The sequence below is a fragment of the Xiphophorus couchianus genome, chromosome 23, assembly GCF_001444195.1.
Source record: "Xiphophorus couchianus chromosome 23, X_couchianus-1.0, whole genome shotgun sequence".
NCBI classification, from domain to species: Eukaryota; Metazoa; Chordata; class Actinopteri; order Cyprinodontiformes; family Poeciliidae; genus Xiphophorus; species Xiphophorus couchianus.
The window spans coordinates 26,443,982-26,468,353 of record NC_040250.1 but is presented as its reverse complement, the minus strand read 5'-3'; the positions used below and the strand labels follow the sequence as shown (position 1 = coordinate 26,468,353).

The window sequence follows — 24,372 nt, the reverse complement described above, 5'->3', positions numbered from 1 at the left end:
CCTTCCTCTTCATTGTTTCTAAATGTTTAAGATAATAAAGGATCATTTTTTTCCCCAATTTTAATTCCACATTTTCCTTATTTTGTTCTCTGTTTTTCAAATGGCTTGTTTTCATAGCTCATCCCGAGAGGACGTGTGAAAATCTAAACATCGTGACAACCTTCTGGAAAATCCCCAGCTACATTTCTTTTTTTCTTCTTTTTTAACTCGCAGGTTGCCTTGGCAACGGAGATCCCTGACTACAACCAGATGACCTTGCCACTGGGAGGGGGTCACACTGCTACGGCTGCCCAAATGCGGCACTTCTGCCGCAGCTACGAGTTCCAGCTTCCCCCACAGCCTTCCATGTCGCCCCCACTCCCACTTCCCTCCACGGTGCAGTTCTCCACCCTGGGCCCCGGGGGGCGCCATGTCTATTGCAACATCCCCATGACGCTGCTGAATGGACAGGTGAGGGAACCTGTGTCTTCCTGTTTTTTCTCGTTCCTAGACAGCCTCTTAACACCCACCATCTGCACAGAGTATCCTTTTGTAATGATCCATGCTGTTATGTGCTTGCGTGTGCTCGGAGTTGAAATCAAATAAAAATAAAAGCCCTCTTTTCTCCCCAGGGGTTCAGAGCAGTTCACTGGGGAACAAGAGGTCTGTTTGGATAAAAGAGAAGATAAAAGAAACATTGTTTCATTTTGTGTATCGCTAGAATATGTGTTTATTCTAAAAGTAGAAATTGGGACAGGATGATGATAAACAGTAGGCTTGGACTAGTATTCATATCCCTCAAACTTCTCCACATTTTGTCACGTTGGTACCCCAAACTTTAATGTACAGTAATTTAAAGGGATTTAATATGGTGAACCAAACCAGTGCATAATTGTGAATCGTATATGTTTTTTTCAAATTTTCTTTACATTTACAATTCTGGAAAGTTTGATACGAGTTTTAACCCTAAATAAAGCCAGAGCAAACAAACTGCCTGCAAAAGTTATATTATTATTATAAATCCTTTATTCTTACAGGAGACTCAAACCAAATACTTTGAAAAACCTGTTTCCCCACCTTTACCTGTGGCGGCGCTGCATTAAGAACCACTGAAGGAAACAATCCCAGAACCTCAGAAGAAGACATGAGCGCAACTTCTTTCTTCACAAAACATAAACAAAAACGGCCTCAGATTGTAGGATTTCTCTCAAGAGTCATTTCTCCCATAAGCACTAGACTAGGGTGTTTATATTTGCTTGTATTTACCCAGAATGCCCTGCACAATAGACTCCTTCCTGCTTTTGGAGCAGTCTCTGGTCCGCTTGGCATTCATTTTTGCATTCGAACCAGGCCAGAGTTCACTTCAACTAAACGGAGGCCCAGGCTTGTAGATGGACCAGAGTTCAGTTTGTTGGTCCGAATCAGAGTTTGATTATTCACATCTCCCCAAACGAACCGGACTTTCTAGACAAACAAACCGGAGTTGGATTAAAGCAGACTGGATTAAATCCTGGTGAGAATGTTTGGTAAGGGCTGAAAGCTAACAATATGTTCTGAAATGCCCAACATCCAATCTGTGTGAGTTTAAGCTCTATTGCAAAGACAAATTGTCAAAAATGTCACTGTTGGAGATGTACTAATCTGGTAGAGACATAAAGGCTTGCTGCTGTAATTAAAACCAAACGTAGTTCTTTGACGTATTAACTCAGGGAAGGATTCATGCATACCTCACTTTTCAGGTTTCTATTTGTAAAAGATTTCAAATCTTGGAACCTTCTGCTTGTCAATCACAAATATGCAGTACTTTGTGTTGGTCTGCCATATAAAGTCCCAAGAAAATATGTTGAAGTTTGTCAATGTGACAAAATGTGAAAAGGTTTAAGAAGTATAAATACTTTTGCGAGACTCTGTCTGTAGATAAGGCATTAAACATTTAGCATGCAGTAGCAATGTGTCTCTTAGAGTTATGCTGTAGGTTTTTGTTCGGACATATGTAGGAGTGGATTGTTGACACCTGTGGCTCTGTGTTTGCCAGGTGTCTCAGAGCAGTACGCTTGGGAAGAAGCCAGACCTCCACCTGAACAGCACCTTCGTACCGCTCACCAGCAGAGAACTAAGCTCTGACATCTGGTAGACTGACGGCTCAGTCGGTACCCATTTACGGACCGCTGGGCAGACGTCTTCTGGTGGATTGCTTGTACAACTGGACTTTGTTTGGGGGGGGGGGGGGGGGGGGTTGACTTTGTACAGACTTGGGAGTTAGACGGCTCCTCGAAGACTGCCTGAGGACTGCTACTGGGTCACGTCATACCACATCATGAACAAAGAACCTTAGTGGAATCTTAAGAGTACTGGATAAAAACAAATTCTAAGAACAATTGCTCTCTGTGATGAGGGGAGTGAACTGGCTGCAGATTGACACCAGCTTGGATTGACTGACCAACAATATGGCCCACTGGGCAGAGGAAAATTGAGTTTTTAGACAGATGCATGGATAAAAGTACTAGAAAAGACTGAACAGGGTCCAGGAACCCTAAATGATTAGTATGTGCAGACTCTAGGGACTCGGTTTGTCCAGACAGCTGCCAAGCTGCATCTTAGAGCACAAAAAGGTTTCTTGATCGCAGATTGTTCTCACACCAGCTGCTATGGAAACTGGTTGACTTGGAGGCTACTCTCCACAGAAGGGTCAGTCGGCTGAATTCTGTCATTCTTTTCCTGAATGTAGGTCAGTCCTTGGGAAATCAGTCTACCTGTTGACTACTGTAGGTGTTTTGGAAAATACTCCACCTTAAAACAACAGTCAACCTCTTGAAGCACTATAACTAGCTAGCTGGTTTGACTCATAGAAACCGAGCTGGTTGACTTTGAAATGTTTTTTTTTTATATACAATGTAGACCATTAACTAAAATAGCAGAGATTTTTCTAGGAAACATTCAAATAAATAGCTATCATCTAACTGAAGGCTAGCTAACTGAAAGCTAGCTTTCAGGTAGCTAATAGGTTTCAGTTAGCCAATTGAAACCTGTTATGATTGTACAACTGAAAGCTAGCTAACTGAAAACTTTAAAAAAAACTAAAAACCTTTTCTAAAATTTTCTAACAAAAAGCTAACTGAAAACTAGCTTTCAATTAACTGAAAGCTTTCAGTTAACTGAAAGCTAGTTCACTAGCTACCTGAAAGCTAGCTACCTTCCAGTTAGCTAGGTTTCAGTTAGAAAGCTAGCTAACTGAAAGCTAGTTTTCAGGTAACTGAAAACTAGGTTTCAGTTAGCTTTTTGTTAGAAAATTTTAGAAAAGGTTTTTAGTTTTTTTTAAAGTTTTCATTTAGCTAGCTTTCAGTTGTACAATCATAACAGGTTTCATTTGGCTAACTGAAACCTGTTAGTCTAACTGAAAACTAGCCTTCAGTTACCTAACAGTTTTCAGTTGGTGGTAGATGGTAACCGGCTACCATAACCTCCAAGTGTAGTCGACTGGAAGCAAACGGAATCGGAGATTATCCGCAACCACCGAACTAAATCGTATTTCGACTTGGCTTCCTTTCTATTTGCATGACCCACCCATTTAAATACCAAGAGAGGATCCAACAAACACAGGTAAAAGAGAAAAATGACACAATCATTTGTTGCAGCCTTTTTTTGTTTTTATAATGAACCTGTTGTGTTGATGCGGTATGTTTTGTTTTCTGTCCGGCCATGGCGTGATGATTAAAAACTGACAAAAAGGGGAAAAAAAGGAGGCTTCCCTCCGATAAAAATTTTGATATTTATTTGATCATGTTTAATTTAAGAGTTTAATCCTCTTCGACTGTTTTTTTTTTCCCACAAAGATTTGTTTTTACTGCCTGTTTGTTACAAGAATCTCTGTACAGCTTTCCATTACTTCTGTATAGATCCGAACATGACAGTGATTTGTTCTGTAGGTTTTCCACTAGCGTCAACGTGCTCCAGAGGCGTTCCATTTTTGTTCTCTTCCACGTTTTTACAGACAGGTCGATGGATCGCCCCTACCGACGGACTGATGTTTTAAACTCTAGCGCCGCCTGTCAGCCGAAGGGGGGTAGGGCGGTCCCACCGCAGAAGCCGCTCTAAAACTACAAGCTGAATCAAACATTCTTCTTTTTGAGCTTTAAAGGAAATAGTTTAGACCGCAATATTTAAGCAATGTGGATAATGTTTTGAATTCACACAAAGGTACTGTCATTGTCCTATTAGAGCCAATGAAATTCTGGACATTTTGAGGTTGTTTGATACAATAATTACTTATGAGTTGTTATATTCGATGGCAATATACGGTATAATAGTTGTTTTTCTTTTCCCTTTTCTGCTCATTTCTTGGACTATACTTTGAATATATTTGTTGACGTTATTTAACTGAGAGCAAATAAAAATGCATTAGTTGTTTTATTAACTTTTGATGTCTGTCACTTGTTTCTCTGCTTCAAACCCAACTCCTTTACTTTCAGATCATCTCCTTTTTCTGCCCTTTCACTTCCTCTGCAGCAACGGCTCATATTTCTCAATATTTCTGAGGCGTGTTGTACCACTGATCTCTAGATTTTGTTTCGTTTGGTGTTTATCTTATCTCACCTCTGAATAACTGTGTGTGAGGTGTTGCTGCAGCTGCCAAAAGTCCAACAGCCCAAAAAAAAGGTATGGTGAAATTAAACCACACAAGTATGACTAACTGCCAGTTTACAGAGAAAAATACATTTTTAAAGGGTTTAAAACAGCTAAATATTATGATGGTGGACTTTTTAGAACAAAGATTCAGTGCTTTTGTACATACATCCCTTTTCTGTGCAGCTTTTTAGGCATGAATTTGATGAGACATCATTAGGTAACGCCTTTATTTCTGTTGCTAAGAAGTGACAAGGCTTTTGCATCTGGCTTCAGTATTGTTGGTGAAGTAGTGAAGAGTGGTTTTTGGTGTGAGGAGCGTGTAAGGGTGTTTCCCAGGGCAGCATTAGGAAGGGGGCAAACAAATATCAGGTTTTTAAAAAGTTTTAATATCGCCCATTTATTGGTCGGTTATGCCCTGAGAAAGTTTAGATTTTTGCGTTTTTGTCTGGCGCGTGTGGTCAGTGGGAACTGGACACTTCCCTGTTGTAAACAGGAAGTCTCAGCTTTCTGATTAAATAAGCAAAATTAAAAACTCCGGGGGGGAGGGTCTTATCGCTGTCAATCACACCGTTCGGACTGCAGAGCCTGATGTGAAGGCTTGTTAGCATGGTCACCAATAACTGGTTAAACGGTTTTCCTGTTGCAGTAAGTTGTTTCTGTCATTAACACATTTAGCAGCACATTCACCAGGTTGATTGACAGCGATGAGACCCTCCTCCTGGCTCTGATTGGTAGTGTTTGGTCGGGAGCGATGCATTTCTGAAGAGTGGTTCAGGGAGGAGGTGGAGGATATCGATCTTTTCACAGATTGTCTGTTTCATATTATGCCATCATAACATGGTGACGGTGTTAAACTAAAAAATTACTAAACGTTAAGTGCTGCAGCTTTAAGCCTTGAACTCATCCTTGACTTGTTTTTGTTCATATTTGCATGCACGCAAACATTAATCCCAACTTCCTCGCATTGTCAAAAGTCCTTTAGCAAAAGCTCCTCGCAAATGTCAAAGTGAACTCAAAGCATTTTCTCCACAGCGGTTCAGCTTTTCTACACTCTGAAACATTCCTCTAAGAGGACTTTGTCCTTTGGAAGTGCTTCGTTTTCTCGTTTATTTCACTGAAATTTATTTTACGGTCAACATACGAGTCAGAATAAAAGGCATACATTTCAAATAGTTTTTTCATACCAACACTTTCTACTAAACCGTCAGAAGTAGTAAAATCTTTATTTCAAACATGTCAAATGTTGTATATAACTGGCATCACACAGGATGTCTTCTCTGTTTATGTCCTTGGGCTTCCCTGTGGCATTTTCCTAGTGTTTGTAATCTCTGCTCTCTTTCAGTCAGCTGGGTTTTTTTTATAAGGCATCAATTAATTTTTCTTTTTGTGTGCCTACAGCTTCATTTGTAGTTTAAATGAACAGTAGCTGTTTCCATTAGCCATAAAATTGAACAAATTGAAATTACAACAACAACAAAAATGTATGGAAACACTGCAGTTTAAAAAAAAAAAAACTCAAGTATTTTTTTATTTTGTTTCTTGAAGGTTTTTGCACTGGGATGAGATGGTTTCAGCCGCATCAAAAAAGGCGTATGTTGCAAAACTGCAATGGAAAAATGTTATTTGCATCACAGGAGTCACGTGATCAACCACCGGAAGTTACTACTGGTGAAAACAACAAAGAAGACGACAGGAAGTGGTAGGAGGAGGATGTTTTTGTTTTTTTTTACTTTTGTTTTTTTCAGGCAATGTGCAGCTGGTTCCTCCTGAGCTCTCACAGCATCACACAGTTCATAAAAAGTTGTGTGTCTTTCTAAAGTGTTGAATCCAAAGCTCTTCTGTAAAATGGCCGACTACAGTTTCCCCAAAACGCTCCATATGGAGCCGCTCCCAAGTAGGTGGGGCTTGTTGCTCCAAAGCCTGACTAAGATGCTGATATCTCCTCTGATTGACTGATAGACGAGCGCCAGCATCATGATTGCATAATGAATATATCCATCGCTGACATTATTTTTAATGACTTATTGTGTGAACAAACTTATTTCAATTTATTATTTAGTGGAAACACCGCAATCGTGATATTGTGGGGGGTTTTCAACATTAGTAGAATATTGACACGTTTGTCATGAAAACACAGCTTGTGTAACAGTGCTTTTACTTTCTGTTTGATAAAGTGCAGAATTCAACAGTTGCACCAATGTGTGGTTCACTTCGTGCACAGTGGGCTCACAGGTGTTGAACTTGCCTTTCTGTACGTTCAGTTTGACTCTTCACCAAAGGCTTTTCCCCCCCTGCAAAAGAAGACCAGACCACAGTTTGTCGGCCCACTTAATGCACAAAGCATTCACCAAAAAAACAACATATTTGTAGAATATTTTTTATGCACTGGCAAACTTTAAAGAAAATCCCCCTGTTGGGTAACGAGCATCAGATTCTCAAAGGCCAGCTCCATTTGGCGCAGACGCTTTGAGAAATACAGTATTGTCTGGCAGCAGCTTCACAGCATGCAAAGAAACAGAAAACAAACCAAGCGACAGGCATAGCACATATTTATAGAAAATGCATTCAGTAATGACATGAGTATTAACTGTATTTTTTTTGCTGCTTATGTCTGAATGAAAGTCTTTGCCGTTTCCAAGCAGTAGCTGCACATAAAAAATCCTAAGACCTGGAGCTCTCTGCAAGCAAGCTTTCCTTCTCTTTCCGACGTCAGATAAGATTTTGAAAATTGACTCACTGCAATGCTAAGCAAAGCATACGGAGGCTGAACCAAGTGCTAGATCCTCTGTGATGTTAAGGCGGAGATGTAGCAGATAACGGGTGGAGAACATGGCAGCTGGTTATGGAAATAATTTTACTTAGAAATAAGAAGAAAAACCTTTAATCTTTCAGTCCTGATGAAGTGTTATGTGCTATTGACTAAATGTATGAGATGTTATTTATTTATCAGCATATTTTTAATGAGTCATTCAGACTTTTTTGTCTTAGATTTTACTTGATCTTCTTGTATTGATCTATATATAGTCATGTTAAGGAATCAATACAAGCTGTGTCTTTGCAACATATTTAAACATATGGATATTAAAGGTCAATTTGAGCACTAATGTGATATTCAATTAATATAACAAAACTATTAAAATGAAGAAGAGACTTATTTTTTAAAAAAAAACTGCAATATGTAAAAAGAGATAAAAAATGAAATGAATTTGTGACGAAGGCCAAACCACAAACAGGTTCCTGTCCTACGGTTAGGACTCAGCTTTTTAAAGGTTTCCTCTCTTTGACTTTTAGATATTTGGTTTGGTGCTTCTGTCTGTTAGTTATTCAGCTGTAGAAAAAAAAAAATGTCTACAAGTGGAGAACATGTTAAACAAACGTGTCTAGGTCTCGTCGGCCCAACAGATTCACCCTGAAAGCAGAAGATACGTGTATATCAAAATGTAAGACTTCCCGTTTACTCATTTGTAAGTGAACATTTTATGAAGACGAGTCAATATGTTGTCTGTGTAAAAACTCTGATAGCTGCTCTAAAGTAACTTAAGAGTGAATCAAACATGAACAGGAAGTGTTTGGGATTGGCGGGATTATGTCGGTGCATTAGCTGTTGTGGTCGTTAAAGTGGCACTTCCTGTGTTTTTAGCTAATGCATTTGGACACGTTGAGAGAAGAATCAATAAAAATATGTTCTGACGTAAGCGATGACTTAAGCAATTCACTCTCACCAACAGCAGGTGTTTCTATAGAGCTTTTATTTTGATGGTCCACTTCCGCTTATTGGCAGGCTAATTTGCATCCTAGCTTCCAAAAATGATGACCTAAGTCTTTTTTTTTTTTTTTTTGCAAAAATCGCCACTTCTTTTTTGCCAAAAGACTTTATAAGCAAAAAGAATTATAATTTTTGGGAAAACTGACTCAAGTCATCGTTTTAGGAAGGTGACGATATGTAGCACTAAGTATTTAGTTAGCAAACTAAATATTTAGGTCAGGGCTAAATATATATTTTAAATATTTAGTTTGAAAATTATATTGCTTGTAAAGTAAATATTTACTTTAGAACCAAATACTTAGTTAATTTAACTTGGAGGTAAATGTTTGAAAACTAAATATTTAGCTCAGAATTAAACATTTAGTGGGAACTAAATAATTAGTTCAGAAATGTATATTTAAGCTTCCTAACTAAATATTTCATTTGCAAGCTAAATATTTAGTTCACAAATTAAGAATTTAGTTTGTGACTTTACTTAGTTTGAAAGTATGACAAATGTATGAATAAAATGGTAAGAATATGACTTTGAATTTTCTCTTGACAAGCTAAATAAACCAAATATATTCCTCCCTGTTTTTTACTGTGTGACTTGTAACAAACAGCATCCCATACATCTCTGAGACAAAAGGGAAATATTGAAGATCTTCTCATGCTAATAGGACCTAAGGTGGAATATTGCTTAAATGAAAATAAAATGCATACTGATTCAAAAGCCAAAGCAAATAATACAGATGGAGAAACTATGTTTGTTGTTGCCTTTATGGTGAATTTCCCGAACCACAATCAGTGTTGGTTTTATTTAGAAACTGAGAAATTCAAATTCTTTGTGACTTGAAAGTCTGACGCGTCAAAAGCACAGAAAGATCTGCTCATGTTTTCATCCTGTGAAATCCAGCGTGTTCTCAGAACCGGTTTGCTCTCGGGGTTCACGTTTCACTGACTGACGTTGTGACTTCCTCACCACCGTCGGTGACAGTGAAGTGCTGCCGAAGGAGATTAGAGGCAACACGGTCGGTCTGTACTGCAGCGTTTCCCAACCCTGGTCCTCAAGGCACGCAGTTCCCTGCATGTTTTAGCTGTTTTCCCTGCTTTCAGCACACCTGATTCTAAGGAATGCAGGTCACAGCAAATGCCCGTTAATCAGCCATCCAATGGAATCGGACGTGCTGAAGCTAAAACAGACATGGGAAAAACTTTCAGGATTCTGCTAATGTTGGAGAGAAAAAAAAAACACTTTCACAATTACAGGGTTTCCATAAAGAAAAAACAACAATTTAAATCACAGGTGAATGTTGTTCACACGATAAGTCGTTAAAAAACATGCAGTGATTCTCCTACCACTTCCTGTTGCCAGTAGTAAAATTTGGTTTTTGCTCACATGACACATGAACTTCCTCTAGACCAGGGGTCCCCAAAGTCTTTCCTCGAGGTCCGGCATCCTGCATGTTTTAGTTCTCTCCCTGGTGGTACCAACAACCTTTTCAGCATATCAATGCTCTTCTTAGGCCTCTAATGATCCATCATTGGATCCAGGTGGGTTAAACCAGGGAGAGAACTAAAACACGCAGGATACCGGCCCTCCAGGACCCACTTTGGGGACCCCTGCTATAGAAGGTTTGCAGCTATCTGGCTGGCTATCTATCTAATTAGCTAGCTAACTGGCTATCTAACTCCACATAGTTAGTTACCTAGCTAGGTAGCTATCTATCTCGCTGGCTTTCTGTCTCTACCTATCTAGTAGTGATGGGCCATCTGAAGCCAGGCTTCGAGGCGTGTACCGAGTAAAAAGGGGGCGTGTCAGATGAAGACCCGCTTCGATGCTTGTGTCGTCTTGTTGAAAACCATGTGACTGGCAACCAACCGTGACGCTTCATGGGTTATTGTATTTGATTGCACAGCAGAGGAGTATTTGTCTTCAGCAGTGGCCGAAACAAAAGGAACCTTTTATAGTTGATGTGTTTTAACGATTCTGATGATGGCACTCATCAAAATGCAATGTTTGTTACCGGTTTTCTGAATTGTTGATTATGGTATATTTTGTGACTTTATGTTGTTTTTTTTGTTTGTTTGTTTTTTATGTAAAGCACTTTGAGACTGCATTGTTGCTGAAATGCTCTCCAAGCCTCATTTTCTGTAAGTTTTTATTACTTTATTAAAGCAATGCCACATTTTTTCCCCTCCGCATTTGGGTCCTTTCCATCCACAAATCAGGGCAATTTTGGGTGGGTCAAATGTCTTCTGTGTCACAACCTTCCCTCTGAATGGGGCATACTCTGACATGCAGAGGAAAACCAGTTCCATACAGGAGCTCATGTTGCTCCTTCACTGCTTCCTCTCGGCAGCCTTCTTAACCTCTTCCTGTAAACTCTTTAAGCAGTTCGGCTTGGATGAGGTCCAGCAAAGCAGCTGATGGCTTTCCTAATGGAACAATCAAAGAGTAAGAGGCGACGCTAAACCTCACATTAATCCGCAGTCAAGCTGAATAGCGTCAGCTACGGGATGGGGATTCATTCTTTTACGTCTTCTAAAAGTAGGTTCTAGTAAGAACTGAGTGTCAGGAGGTTTCTAGATGCACTGCTGGGATTAAAATCTAATTCTGTGGAAGTCAAGTTGTGGGAACTGCCTTCAGCAGCTCTCAGAGAAACTCTGAGGCCACCGTTTTGCAATAAACCCAAACTGTTTCCTTTGTCTTTCAGAATACATCCTGTTGGTGTTGGTTTGTACACGGGGAGCTAGAATTGTGTAACCACTCAGAGGCTAACACTTATTTTGTGTATTTATCATTTCTATGTCACCATATACTGTATATATATACTGTATATATATATGCACACATAAATTCATTATCAAACCAAGATAAGCCTGATCCCCTGATAAATTGTGCAAAAGTTTCCTTTGTTTTAGGAGTTTTGATTTTGAGTTTTGGTGGAATTTTACCAAGAGTGTATGAGTTCATAGACAGTATATATGTAATTATGTCTTACATTATCACATTTCAACAAAGTGGAAAATAAATTGTTACTTTAAGGAGTTAGTTGGCAAAGTGAAACATCTCACAAATGTAAAAAAATAAATTAATTAATTAATTGTCAAGCATAACGGCCATTAGTAGTTTTGGTCATCTTCACTTCCTCAATTAGAAAACGACCAAAAGCTGTAAATGGCCGAAAGGGCAGCACTATTAACATAAAATGAATTTCAATTGCTTTTGATAGTAACAAATGTCCAAACAGGAATAAGTCGATTTTTTTTACCCCCTTTTTATGGCTTAACATCAACAGAACAAAATGTCTTTCTTTTAACTCAATCAAGGTTTTCTGCCCCATTTTTGCCTTTGCATTGTGGAAAACGTCAAACAGAAGCACCAGCTGCAGCAGTAGACGTAGTACAAACACAAGAGAGAGAGAAAGAGGGAGAGGGAGGGAGGGGAAGTTTTTATTGCCATAGTTTGACCATAGTTACTCAGAGTAACCAGGTTTGCCTCTTATAGACGTAGTAGAAATCTGCAATGTTTTCTGCTTGTGTTTTTTAAAGCAACCTTCAGAGGAGGGCATGGTATCAGAAAAGGCAAGAGACGCGGTTTTGAGGCACTTCCTCTCAAACCACTTCGCAACCAGAGACAGACAGCAAGCAGAAGCATGTCCTCATTCCTACTTGACTCATCTGATAGACTTCTCAGATGTAGCAATGTGGAATGACTCTTTCTCAAAAAGGTAAGCTCGTATCTGTATTTTGAATAAAATGTGCTGGCACAATTTGATGGGTGTGTCACGCCTGAGGCTAAAAAAGATGCATCTTTATTTTGACCAAAGGTTTATAGCTATTGGTTTAATTTGAGTTAATCTTTATTGTTTGGGGGGGGGAAATTGGTCTTTTTTTTAAGAGGCAAAAACAATGATTGAACTTCTGTCATGCAATCAGAATTTAATCGTTTTTCAACTTCCGATCCCAGTTGCAGAATTTGATATGATCCTAATAACGCAGAAAGTTGCTTTCAATTCTCGCAAATGTCCAAGCATAAAAAAAGTAGATTGTTTTTATGGTTGAACGTTTAAGAACTGTCATACAACTTCAGGGGGAAAACATCCCCTGCAGTTCCTTAAAACCAAAAAGAAAAAGAACAGGAACGTAAACACAGTTTCCAATGATCTTTTGTTTTTTTTTAAAAAAAGGAAGTTTTCGTCTTTGTTTCTGATTGTAATTCCTTCGTCCATATCATCTCCGATCACTAGACAGTTACACTCGTAAACGCAAGTTTCTACATGAACGTGTTTGTTTGCCGCCTGTTTTTCATACGGGCACGCTGCAGTCAGCAAAGACGACAACATGTTTCTGCTCGTCCTTTCTGCGCTCTCATAAAGGGGTGCTACTTTCACTTGAAAGCTCAAACTGCGACAAGTTGAATTCCTCTGCTGTTTCCTCTAACTTCATGTCTCTCAATGGGAAGCCACCAACTCAGCTGGTAGGGACTGGACTCACATTTACCGCACATTTAACAGGTTATAGTGTGATCAGGGAGGAAAAAGTTGTGTTTTTTTTTGTGTGTGTTGTTGTTTTGGAGTAAATATGCTGTTTCTGCTGGCGGGTTTAGTGGGGTTGACTGTGTGTTGAGTGTAAGTTTTAAAGCTTTCTTCCATACCAGAGGTGCAGTGTAGACTTAAACATTTGCTTATGTTTCACTGTGATTTCTAGTGCTTCACAGCTCAGAGAATGGAGTGCGTTATGTTAGACACTTAGGAAAATCTAATTTATGTTTCCTCTAAAGGATATAAATGAGACAACAAGGCTGCAAGTCGGTGCTAATTACATATGACGCACTCTCATCAGCTTGTTTTCACATGCATGCTATGATGGAGCTCAAGTTGCACTAGAAATGTTTTTTTTTGTGGTTGCGCCTGTTGTAATGGCAGAAAAGAGGTGGATCTAAATGGATCCTCAGCAAAGTAGAACTGAATCTTGATCACCGGATGCACCTCTAACCAGAACTAAAGATGTTTCGCCCCTCGCTCTGCAGTGAGAAGTCTCCGTGGAAAGGAGCCAGGCGTTGGTTGTTCTATGTCGTGCTCTCCCTGATGTTGGGAGTTTTAGTTCTCTACACTTGGTTCTCACCATCTTGGAGGCCTTCGCTGGTTCAGAGGGAAGACTCGTCATCAGACGACAACAAGATGACCGTTAAATCTGTGAGTATGTTGTTGTTGTTGTTTTTTCGTAGTCCTCCGGGATTAAATTGTACAAATATAACAAAAACAAGTTAACTTCAACAGGATGAGTCATCAGCAGCATCTTACTGTAACTGGACTATTTGTTTTTTTTATTCCATGTTGATTCTGGTAATCTGCGAAATTAGTTTACTATAAGAAAACCTTATAGGAAACTTATCATTGTCTTATGAACCTAGAACTCATGAGCAGGTACAGGAAGGCTTGCACCTGGATATGAGCTTTTCAGAGTATGACTATGTTGAAAAAAAAATATTACAGATGGTATATTAAAAATATTTAAAACAAATATGCAGAATAAAATCTAATCATTTTAGTTAAAAAAAATAATAAAACAACAGCACAAACATGATGGTATAAAATAAAATAGTTCTATAACAGATGTGTAAAATTATTAAACCACTTGCAAAATATATTAGTTGTCAGTCTTTAGTCTCTGACCAGTCATAGTATACCAAACGTAGCTCAATTTATGTCTGAAGTTGGATCACTTATTGGGGAATGATGTGACACCCATTGGAAACCAATTGGATAGGAAATCCGATAATATAAATTTCTCTCTTTTTTGCTGAAGCAATGAGTTTCTAAAAACCCATTTGTTTTGAGCTGTATTTAAATAACTGGAACATGAGAAACCTTTTTTCAGTCGTTCATTGTTTTCCCTTACTTTGCAAACACAAATGTAACGTTTTTTGCTTTTTTCTTGTTTTATATGCCTTCTAATCATGGAAAGCACATTGAACTGCCTTGCTGTCGCAAATGTGCTAGGTAAATGAAACTTAAGAATTCAAATACAGCAAGGACACAAATAAGTGTTTGATTTCACTATGTGAAGCTACACGGTAGCACAGTTGGTCCTGGGTTTGAATCCTGGTTTGGAGTTTGCTAACCTTGCCTGCTCAGGCTCTCCTCAGGGACTCAAGCATCCTCCCACAGTCCAATAATTTGTCGCAGTATCGGCACCAAAATTCAGAGTATTGCTCACCCAGAGGTGGCTATTATCCAATCCGAAGCAGGTAACTGATCCGATTAGTGGTAAGGTGGCACTGGCAAATTAGAAACCACCAGAGGTCACTGAACGCTAGCAAATGAGGAATAGTCTACTCACTTGCGTTAGCGTTGGAGAGGTTGGTGACTAGCACGCCTAGTTTGGTTGCCTACTTCCTCTGCTGGCCATTAGGATCAACAGGTTAGCATTAGCATTTGACAGGCTGGCAACTGGCTAACCACAGCTCTCAAGACAAGAAGAGAAGTCTTTAGAGAGCGGTTGATGAGCTTTATCCAGGTCAGGTTGTTTGTCCTGTGCCTCTCTACTGCTTCGTTTCCAATGAGCAGTTTGGCATGGGTCAGTGCAGATCCACAGACCAGTTTGTTTAGATTTTAAAAGTGGCCCATTCTACCGACCCACTACTGCACTGTTCCTGGAAACCCTTCAGTTCTAGGTTCATAAGACAATGATAAGGTGCAACTGAGTTGGGGTTACTGGTGTCACACAACACAGTCCATTGATATGGGGACAGAAAAATGTCATTGCTTGAGACAAGCTAGTATGACACATTGTTAGGCATTCAGATTTAACACCACCTGCCCAGTGCAAGTCCAACTGCTGGTGGAAGCACTCTCCTGAAAATGGCAGACCATAAAATAGCATAACGAACTACACAGAGTCATGCTGCACTGCTCACTGGAAACAAGGGATGTTGCCATGTGATGGCCAGGCAACCTGTGACCCTGCAAGAACACTTGGGTGTTCTTGAGGGTCATTTGCAAGAACACTACCCATACATGCAATGGATGTATGGGTAGTGTGAGAGTGACATCGTTATTGCTACTGGATACAAACCATCACATAGGCGAATAAATAAGCATTTTGAGCCTTATTGGACTCAAACTTAGGGAGACTGTTTGCCCTGTTTGCATATCGACTTAAAATTGGTGTATTGTTGCATAGTGAGCTTCTTGCTTTCAGTAGAAAACATATCAGGAAGAAGGAAAGGGGCCAAAACATAGTCAGAGGCATGGATGAAGAGGAAAAATATTTAAAATGCCTCTAATTTTATAAAGCAATTTGAGCAAAACCACTTTGACCAAGGTATTGTGACCCTGATTAGGCATCTTTCCAGTCACAACATTTCAGGCATGCTACATGGAGAAGCTGGTTGCCTACATGTGCCAGGGAAGCTTTGATCTGCAAAATGCATGTCTGGAGATGGGACCCTAATTGCTTGACTGATTGTATGAAATCAGGGTTCCATCAGGCATGAAGGTGGCTTTAATGAAAATGTGAACCCATATATGACCATTTGTTTGGGAGTGAGGGGGTGAATGGCTGTGTAGTTATGTAGAGCTAAGTCTTAATTAGCCTCTTTGTCTGTTGTGACTTATTTATTTTCCACCTTCTCCTTAGTGTGTCTTGAAGCATTTTTGGGCGACTTGCTTTTTCCTGATCTGTGAGCAATCCAACAAACTCCTCTGTGTCAATCAGCTTGTGCAAACAGTTGAAGGTAACACAGAACTGGAGTTTATCCCAGAACTGACAATGAGGCACATACATATATGGCTTGGTTACAGCATCAGCACTCTCCCACATCCCCACACACACTCACACATGTTTACTACAGAGTGCAAACACCAGGCTCATAATGCTGAAGTCAGTATCTGATTCAACGCTTATAATGAAGTACTAAGTTAGACGACTATTTCGCTGTTTGCTTGACTGATTTTTATTGTTTTGGTTTATGGGAAAATTTGTTGTTCAAAGTAAAAAAAAAAAATACTTCAACTGGGGCAAGAATCTCCACTGACCTGGGCTCTGGAGTTAATGTGTCAATGTCAAACAGAATTTGTTTAAAAAGAAATGCAACAATCACCAGCTTGGTAATTACACTTACTGCTCACAAAATTCAAAGGCCAGCATCATCAAAAGTGTGCCACCAGTTACAGTAGCACGGATGCAGGTATACTGGATCGCCAGCAATATGAGATACATTCTCCTTATCCTGTGTTTATGAATATTTAAACACTAATGCATGATATTCAAGGACATGTTGCACAACACGACATGCTGACTGACAAAGTCACAAACAGTTATGGGTAAAATGTTGTACTTTTGCAATTTTCACTATGGCTATAGTAGGCCTATGAGGAGCAGCCATATTGGATTTTGAAGTTGTGGTTGGGAATTTCCAGGCTGTTTCCCGGGAATCTTCCCCACGGCTAACTGCTAAACAACCACAAAGATGAACTGAAACAGTTCAGTTCCTTTTTTTTTTTTTTTCACCGTCTCCAGTTGATTTCTGAATGCATAACACTTATAATTTTGCAATTGTCCCTATTATTTCTCAATAGTTGCTAGGATCAGCAATCTTCTGTGCTTCGTATATACTACTGTCTCTAATCTTTTCACAACATTACAGACGTTAAAGAGTTCTAAGTAAAAAGAAACACGCAACACTTAAATATGAACTGTAATTTCTGTTTAAGCAACATTTTCAGCACACAGTGACAACTTAATCTGACATTACCAATCTTGAATTCAATTCCTACAGTAAGAGTTGTGGCATTAGCTTGTGCCAAGGCATGTTTGGCCAATATATAGATATGTTTTTTTAAAAAGCCTTTAAAAAGCATTACGGATGATGTAGCAATAATTTTGCTTACTGCAAAACATAATTTTGAAAAGTAGGAAGTAGTGTTGTATCAGTGGTTTTGACGCTGAATGTGAGAAATTCCATCTCCATTTTGAGGCTCTACGTTCGTATTGGTACAGATGTTGGTGTAAAAACTAATTCACATGTAATGCTGTGCAAGCATTCAGAAAAAATGTCTTTACGTTAAACTATGTGATGCGAATGGTTATGTTTAAATTGTATAAAACAAAACTTTGCTTTGCCTCCACAGATTTCGCCTTCTCACTCCATACCCTCACAGTTCCATGTGGAATACCCGTACCGATACCATTTCATACTGGATGAACCAAACCGATGCCGACAGGAGAGCCCCTTCGTGGTGGTCATGATCCCAGTGGCCCCACAAGGCAGGGAGGCCCGCGACATCATTCGCAGGACATGGGGAAGAGAAAGTCAGGTGTTGGGCCAGTTGATCAGCTACTACTTCCTCCTGGGAAAGTCTAGAATTGGTAACGACGCAGAGCCACCTGAGGAACAGGTGATGTGACCGCTGTTTTTCTCTCAACTTTTACTGCTAGATAAGATAAGAAATGGCACGAGAGTTGAGTAGGGTGAACTCTAAGTGCACTGATGTCCTTTCTATTTGTGTAACGGGTGGCAGAGCTGGTGGCAGGTGATCCCTTGACTCAAACAAATCTGAAGAGCAAAGGAAATATTTAGAGTATTAAGACAGTAGCTGCGTGTCTGTTAACCATAAAACTCCGTAAATTGAAATTCCGAAAATAAAATAAAACGTTTTGAAGAAAAGAAGTTTTGAATAAAAAGTTTTTGCGCTATGACGAGGTGGTTCTTTCGCCATATTGAAACTCCTGTTTCACATCACACAAGTCACGTGATCAACAGCCGGATGCTATGATTGACCAAAAGTACAAAGAAGACGACAGGAAGTAGCAGGAGAATGACACTCACAAAGCATCATGTTTGCCGTCTCATTCTTTAGAACGTTTTGTGAGCGTCAAAAGAATGACGCTCACAGGAGCATGATGAGACGTTTTCGTTTTGTTTTTTCTGGCGATGTTCAGCTGGCTCCACCAGACCTCTCTCAGGTTCACACGGTTCATAAAAGGCTTTGTGTCAATCTAACTTGTTAAATCCATAGCTCTTCTGTAAAACCGCCAAAACGCCGGTTACTCCCAAGTATAAGGGCCTTGTCTCTCCAACACCTGAATAAGACACAGACGTCTCTTCTGACAGCTGAATTATGAATATAGTCTCATGTTTACATCCGCCGCTGCCATGATTTGTAACGCCTTATCCCACGAACAAGCTTATTCACGTGTGATTTTCATTTCATATTTTATTCCATGGAATCACCACAATCTCGACATGGAGTTGTTGTTGTTTTTTTCGAAATTAGCAGAATAATTAGCAAATATTTGTGCACATTTGTAATGGAAACGAAGCTACTGACACAAGGATGGAAACATCATTTTTCTGAAACATTTTACTGCAGTGTTATATCCTACAGTTGTATCCCTATGTTACAGTTTTAATGCTTTCGATAACCCAATATTTTTAGTTTTACACCAAAACTATGACAATGTCCAAATAACACGTACATCTCTGTGTGTGTTTGCAGGCACTATAAAAGCATTGTTTTGTCTGGAACATGTCTCTCTTGTCTGTACAGTCTGATCACTTCCTTTACTGAAATTTCTAAGCTGCTCTTCCTCTACCCATTACATGCCGGTGTGTTTAAAAAAAAAAAGTGCTTTATGCAGTGAAGGAAGCTAAAACATCAAGACAGGGCCGGTTATTTTTGCTGTGTTAAAGCTTTTATCCTTAATTACAAGTCCATATGCAGGTACAACTGTCATCCGTTTGTGCACAAATGCAAACCATAGGTGGGTATGTGTCAGTTCCTGGAACTGTGGACATACCCAGAACACAGTGGGGGTTTTTTTCATCATACACGTCATATGATGCATCGTTTTCACGTCATACACAACTCGCACCAAAAGCAATCAGCGGTATCATAATCATAGCGAAACACAAATTAAGAACAAAAGTATATAAAGCATCAATGCCTCAAATTGTTCTTCGTTCACATAGATCCGTGAGCTCAAATCAGTCTCCCTGCACGCTCAGGTTGGCGGCAGAAACATAGCGCCACAGTGAGGGAGAGAAACGGGAAGAAGCTGGGAAATGATCCCATACTCTGCCTGTTTCATCTGTCCTGGTTCAAAAAGTATTTGCTTTGAACATCGGTGTTAAAGTCTGTGAGGCTAAAATAATCTGCAGAAGTTCTGCAGACTTGTAGTTTATTGGTTTTGTGGGGTTTAAACACTTTGGTTTCTCTTATCAGTGAACTCAACATGTGCACAACTGCTGGTGTACTTCTTAAAATAGTTTTAACAAGCTGGAACTTAGCTAAAAAGGGTGAAAGGCTGTGACCTGTTCAGTATGGCTAATTTATTTCTCAAAGGCAAGAGTTCATGCAAGTGGAAAAGTCAGTGTCATCAAATTGAAAAGTCCTGACACATTGTTGGCGACAAACACACAAGACAGTTTTTGCGTAACGCTGTGCGCAATTGCGAGAAATATTTGAGAGATATTGTTCAGAGAGATATTTTCTGGAAAGAATGAGGAAAAGTAAGTAAAATGAGAACCAGTTCAACGTTTTTGTCGAACTGGTTATAAAATGAGGACTACTAGCTTTAACTACTAGGGATGATTAACTCATTAGTGTAGTTCATTTTGACTGACATAATTTCAGGGTTTCCCACAGTGTATTATAAGCCTGGTGGGCCACCAGGCTTTACTTCTGCCCCCACCAGACTTAGATTTAGTTTATAGTTGGAGTAAGGCATTAATCTTCCAGTCTTCCAATAATGCATAACTATCAAGTGATATTTTCAAATTTCCTGTCATCTTTAAACATTTTTTAACTCAAAAACATGGCGGCCGGCTGGATGAATGACTCCCCTACTGCGCCGGGCGCCGGGGTTGGCAAGTTTTCTGGTGGAAACCCTAAATGTTATAAAACAGCAGAGAACTGCATGGAGGCAATTGATGCAGGTCCAAGAGGATTTGCAATTTTTTGAAAGTGTTGAGAAACTGATACTATGACGAGCACAAATGACTAAATGTTGTGGAGGTTAAACTAACATTTATGTGAAATTTAATTTGATTGGAGAAATGAACCAAAGATGTTGAGAAAAATTGTAATAAGCTTCCCCTCCTAGCGAATCCTCCTCAGGGAAGTAAAACTTATATGTGTCTGTTTGTTCTTTAATCTCCGACCTTTTTGTTGTTTTGCGAAAACAGCACAACCCTCACAGAACTTTATAGGATGACTCCCAGTTCTGTATTACACTTCCGATTATTACACTTCATTCATTGTACTTTATTTCCTCATTATAATTTTAATCCAATTTAAATCTGTTGTCTTTGAGAACCTTACTTCTCCTCCACCAGATAAACAGAAATTAAGACAAATTAAGAATTATTTACATATTCAGGGGTGAGTGTGCTTAGAGCGCCTAACTGGCTAGGACCGGCCCTGCTACTGTGAAACCTACAGACCTAAAAGCTCCTATCTAACTCCTTTAAAGGAGCAGTATTATGCAAAATCTACTTTTTTCAGCTTTACATCATGTTATAATGTTATTCCCTCAACAAAAACGTACCTACAGTGTTGCCTTGATTCTTTCATGCATGTTTGAGAAATCATTTAATTCCCGTGGCAACCATTTAGCTGTACAAAACACCTGCGTGAACCTAGCTCCGCTTTTGAGATGCAGCTTCTCCTCGGGCAACTCTCCTCCATAGCCCCTTCCCGACGTCTGGCTATTATCATTGAGTGTACTTATAAGTCAGATGCTGTTAACTTCAGCTTCAAATGTTCTTGTTTTCCACAGATTTTAAATGAAAGCAAGAAGTACCACGACATCCTCCAGAGTAACTTCTTGGACAGCTACAAAAATCTCACCATTAAAACGATGGTCATGCTGGAGTGGCTCGGCTCCCACTGCCCCAACACCTCCTACGCCATGAAGGTCGACTCGGACACCTTCCTCAACGTACGCAACCTCGTCGACCTGCTGCTGGAAGCCCCCCGCCACAACTACATGACGGGCCTGGTGGCGCGGGGCGCCGCGGTTCTTCGAGACCCAACCTCCAAGTGGTTTCTGTCGCCCGAAGTCTTCCCTGAGGATTCGTACCCTCCGTACGCGCTGGGAGTTGGCTACGTCTTGTCCCTGGATCTGCCCAACCAGATACTGGAAGCGTCCAAAACGATTCAGGCTGTCTACATCGAAGATGTGTACTTGGGTTTGTGCATGAGACATTTAGGGATTCCGCTGACGGATCCTCCACACGGCGGTTCTTTTGTCATCAACACGCCTTCGGAAACCACGGGCTGCTACTTCGCTTCGGTCATTGTCACGTTACTGCAGAACTCTGAGCAGATTTTGGATGTATGGAAGGCTTATGAGACTCGACCAGACTGTTAGACCTTCAACGTTTGGTGGCATTTTCTCCCATGAGCACCCATACCCTGCTGGGGAGGAACGCGGTTAGAACACCAGCTGGTGTATGTCTCACGCAGAGAAACCTGATGAGGATCTCCAAACCTCACGTTTGTCACACTGAAACTGTTTACAGGAGACGGAATGCAGAAGAGGTTTCGAAACTGTGTGCAACGACTGTGCAATTATTTAAAGTCTAATTTATTACTTTTTTAAAAAGATTTTATAAGTTGACATGTTTTTCATGCTATTACTGTTCCAACATGTCAAAGGAGAGTCCCTTGCAAGTGCACCTCTATTTTTGAATGTTTTCACATGGGAACCAGAGTAAAACGAGGGAAAGAACAATATCAGTGTGTTTCTGTAAGCTGTGCAATAAACTTTTTTTTTTTTAACAGGGCTACATTATTTCCTTCATACAGTTATTTAATGAGCAAACAGAGACATTAGAAGCTCAATAACTTAAGCCTGAAGTGGATGACGGCACTAACAGCAGTGTGCTGTACCTACAACACATCGTGCCATAGTTTATTTTTTTTAAAATCAAGTCCTCAGCATGCCTGGACTTTCTTCGTTAGGTTGGTATTTTCCAGATTTTCCTTCCTGTTTCTTTGTGAATACAAACTTTAGATCATTGATCCTGAAATTTTGCTGCAATTTGGTAACTTTTTGGTGACAGTCAAAGCCCCTTTGATAGCCACGTATAACAAGAGTTTTCTTCAATAACTGACTCAAGATACTCATTTATTATAAGTGAAGAATAAATGCTGCGGATACTGTGGTTCCCTCACGACAAGGAGGTTCTTGGCCCAAATCCTAACTGAAACCTCAGGGTGAACGGTAAATTGACTTAGTTCTTGTCCTGGCCTGTCCATGTTGTTTGCGATAGCCTGACAACAATCTGTTGAGGTGTTTGTTACTTCTTCCCCATTAACGCCTGGAGATAGGCACCAGGCCCCCTGGTGACGTTCAACAGGATTAAGTGTAAACAGAAGAGGCAGTGATGACTGGATAACTTGTTCATATTCCAAAGATATGTCTATTAAGACACTTTAAAAAATGTGCTTTGCTCATTTTACATCAAACACTCTCCTCACAAGTCTAAACTCATTAGCAGTCAGTGTCAGTCTGAGTCGGACCATATTGAGAGCAGACAAAACCAAGTTGAACAGAAACCTCCAACATAAAAAAAAAACTAAGCCATCTGCTTGACTCACTTCCTGAGAAGGGCGGCTTCATCAGGTTCTCAGCTGTGAGTGCTGTTTGGGGTTGACAGCTCCGGAGTGGGAGGCTCTTCCCTTCTGCAGTGCCAATGTCAGCCGTCACTGGGGGCAACGGGTATATCATTACGAATGGCGCCCTCCTGTGGAGAGTGGGTAAATGACAGTATTTAAAAAAATAAATAAATTTAAAAAAAGGAAAATTGAACAAGCCGCTGTCTACGGAAGATGATTAGGGCCACCGAAAAAAAAAAAAAAAGAATTCTGAGATTAAAGTCAGAATTCTGACTTTATTTATTTATTTATTTATTTATTTATTTTCCGGTGGCCCTAATCCTCTTCCGTAGTTGTCCGTCCAAATTTTACTTGCTTTTTAAACAGTTAGAAGAAAATGAATTCAAAATATTAAAGACACTGATAACAACTGAATTAAGTACAACAAATTACAATCTGTTCAGTAGGTAAAACTAACACAAACGGGCATAGTTGTGGGAGGGAAATGTAAAAGACTTTAAAGTTTTCTTATGAATAAAAAAAACTTAAAGGTTTACTAATCATTTGTATTCAGCCCTGGGGCGGAAATGATCTAAAGAACCTCCAAACATTTATTGCGCCAATGTTTTAAAAGGGGTTTCAGGCCTCTGCCCCGAAGCCCCTTTTAAAATCCAACAGACAATCCTACAAAATATGTGAAGAAACATTGACTTTTATGTTTTATTCTTTTATTTTTATTCACTTGTAACACTTGCGGGCAGGATTTTCGCAGGTCTGTCCTCGGCAGAGCAACTGGATGGTTTCTATGGTTTTTTTCTTGTCAGATGTTTTCCCATATATGTAGCTATGCTACTGCTAGCTAAAGAAACTAAGCAGCTTCATAAATTTGACTGACAGCCAATCAGAAAGACGGGCAAATAATGGCAAATAACATTTCAGTGAGTTAGTTTAATTTAGATTTTGTAAAAATAAATAAAAAAATTATAATAATAATAGTTGAAAAACAGAATAGATTTTATGATTTAAAAAAATATATATCTTTTTTTATTATTAAGAAATGTATTAGTTTCAATATTTTAGCATTTTGTTTTCTCATTTTCCCTTTAACTTTATCAGGCCTCCTTATCGCCCCCTGGCGGCACCCACTTTGACAAACACTCCTTTATAATGCAGTCATTAGATTAGAATATTATTGAAAAGTTAATGGATTCACTTGGTGGTATATTCACCAAGTGAAACATACCAGGTTAAAGGTCATTTTAAAAAAAATAGCATTTAATCAAACAAGGCAATTCAGAACATATATTCTAATTTATTGACTATGACTGCGTGTCTCCACCTGCACATTTAGATATTTTATTTTATATATATTATAATATAATATATATATATATAATATAATATTTTGCA

The 24,372-nt window shown here is 39.5% G+C and overlaps 2 protein-coding genes and 1 long non-coding RNA gene across 7 annotated transcripts in view; 2 read left to right on the top strand and 1 right to left on the bottom strand.

Moving 5' to 3' along the window:
* il1rapl2 (interleukin 1 receptor accessory protein-like 2) overlaps positions 1–4,393 on the top strand; it is a 382,929-nt gene extending 378,536 nt beyond the window's left edge. For 2 of the 4 annotated variants that reach the window (XM_028008405.1, XM_028008407.1), the window contains 2 exons: positions 214–450; positions 2,015–4,393. In XM_028008405.1, the coding sequence (XP_027864206.1) occupies positions 214–450; positions 2,015–2,113 (336 nt within the window). In that variant the 3' untranslated portion in view covers positions 2,114–4,393. Of the gene's footprint in view, positions 1–213 lie in introns of all 4 variants that reach the window. The other 2 variants (XM_028008406.1, XM_028008404.1) reach the window with 1 other exon arrangement.
* LOC114138913 (beta-1,3-galactosyltransferase 2-like) lies at positions 3,441–22,143 on the top strand. Of its 2 annotated transcripts, XM_028008408.1 has the most exons (5): positions 3,441–3,579; positions 11,906–12,084; positions 13,386–13,551; positions 17,491–17,757; positions 21,140–22,143. In XM_028008408.1, the coding sequence occupies exons 1-5, from the start codon at positions 3,535–3,537 to the stop codon at positions 21,731–21,733; spliced, it is 1,251 nt and encodes a 416-aa protein (XP_027864209.1). In that variant the 5' UTR covers positions 3,441–3,534; the 3' UTR covers positions 21,734–22,143. The 2 variants fall into 2 exon arrangements, with proteins under 2 accessions (XP_027864209.1, XP_027864211.1); XM_028008410.1 differs by lacking the exons at positions 3,441–3,579; positions 11,906–12,084 and adding an exon at positions 12,709–12,833.
* On the bottom strand, positions 9,113–23,158 carry LOC114138915 (uncharacterized). The gene is made up of 2 exons (XR_003594344.1): positions 22,966–23,158; positions 9,113–9,543 (listed from the first exon to the last, which is right to left on the bottom strand). It is a non-coding gene; the product is annotated as an uncharacterized LOC114138915 (long non-coding RNA).
* Positions 23,159–24,372: the final 1,214 nt, after the last annotated feature.

Bases quoted from the DNA above. Each gene is read 5' to 3' on its own strand.
- LOC114138913 (XM_028008408.1), top strand. From the start codon at position 3,535: ATGACCCACCCATTTAAATACCAAGAGAGGATCCAACAAACACAG. The intron at 3,580-11,905 runs GTAAAAGAGAAA...TGTTTTTTAAAG, and splicing joins AGAGGATCCAACAAACACAG to CAACCTTCAGAGGAGGGCAT. The intron at 17,758-21,139 runs GTGATGTGACCG...TGTTTTCCACAG, and splicing joins CAGAGCCACCTGAGGAACAG to ATTTTAAATGAAAGCAAGAA.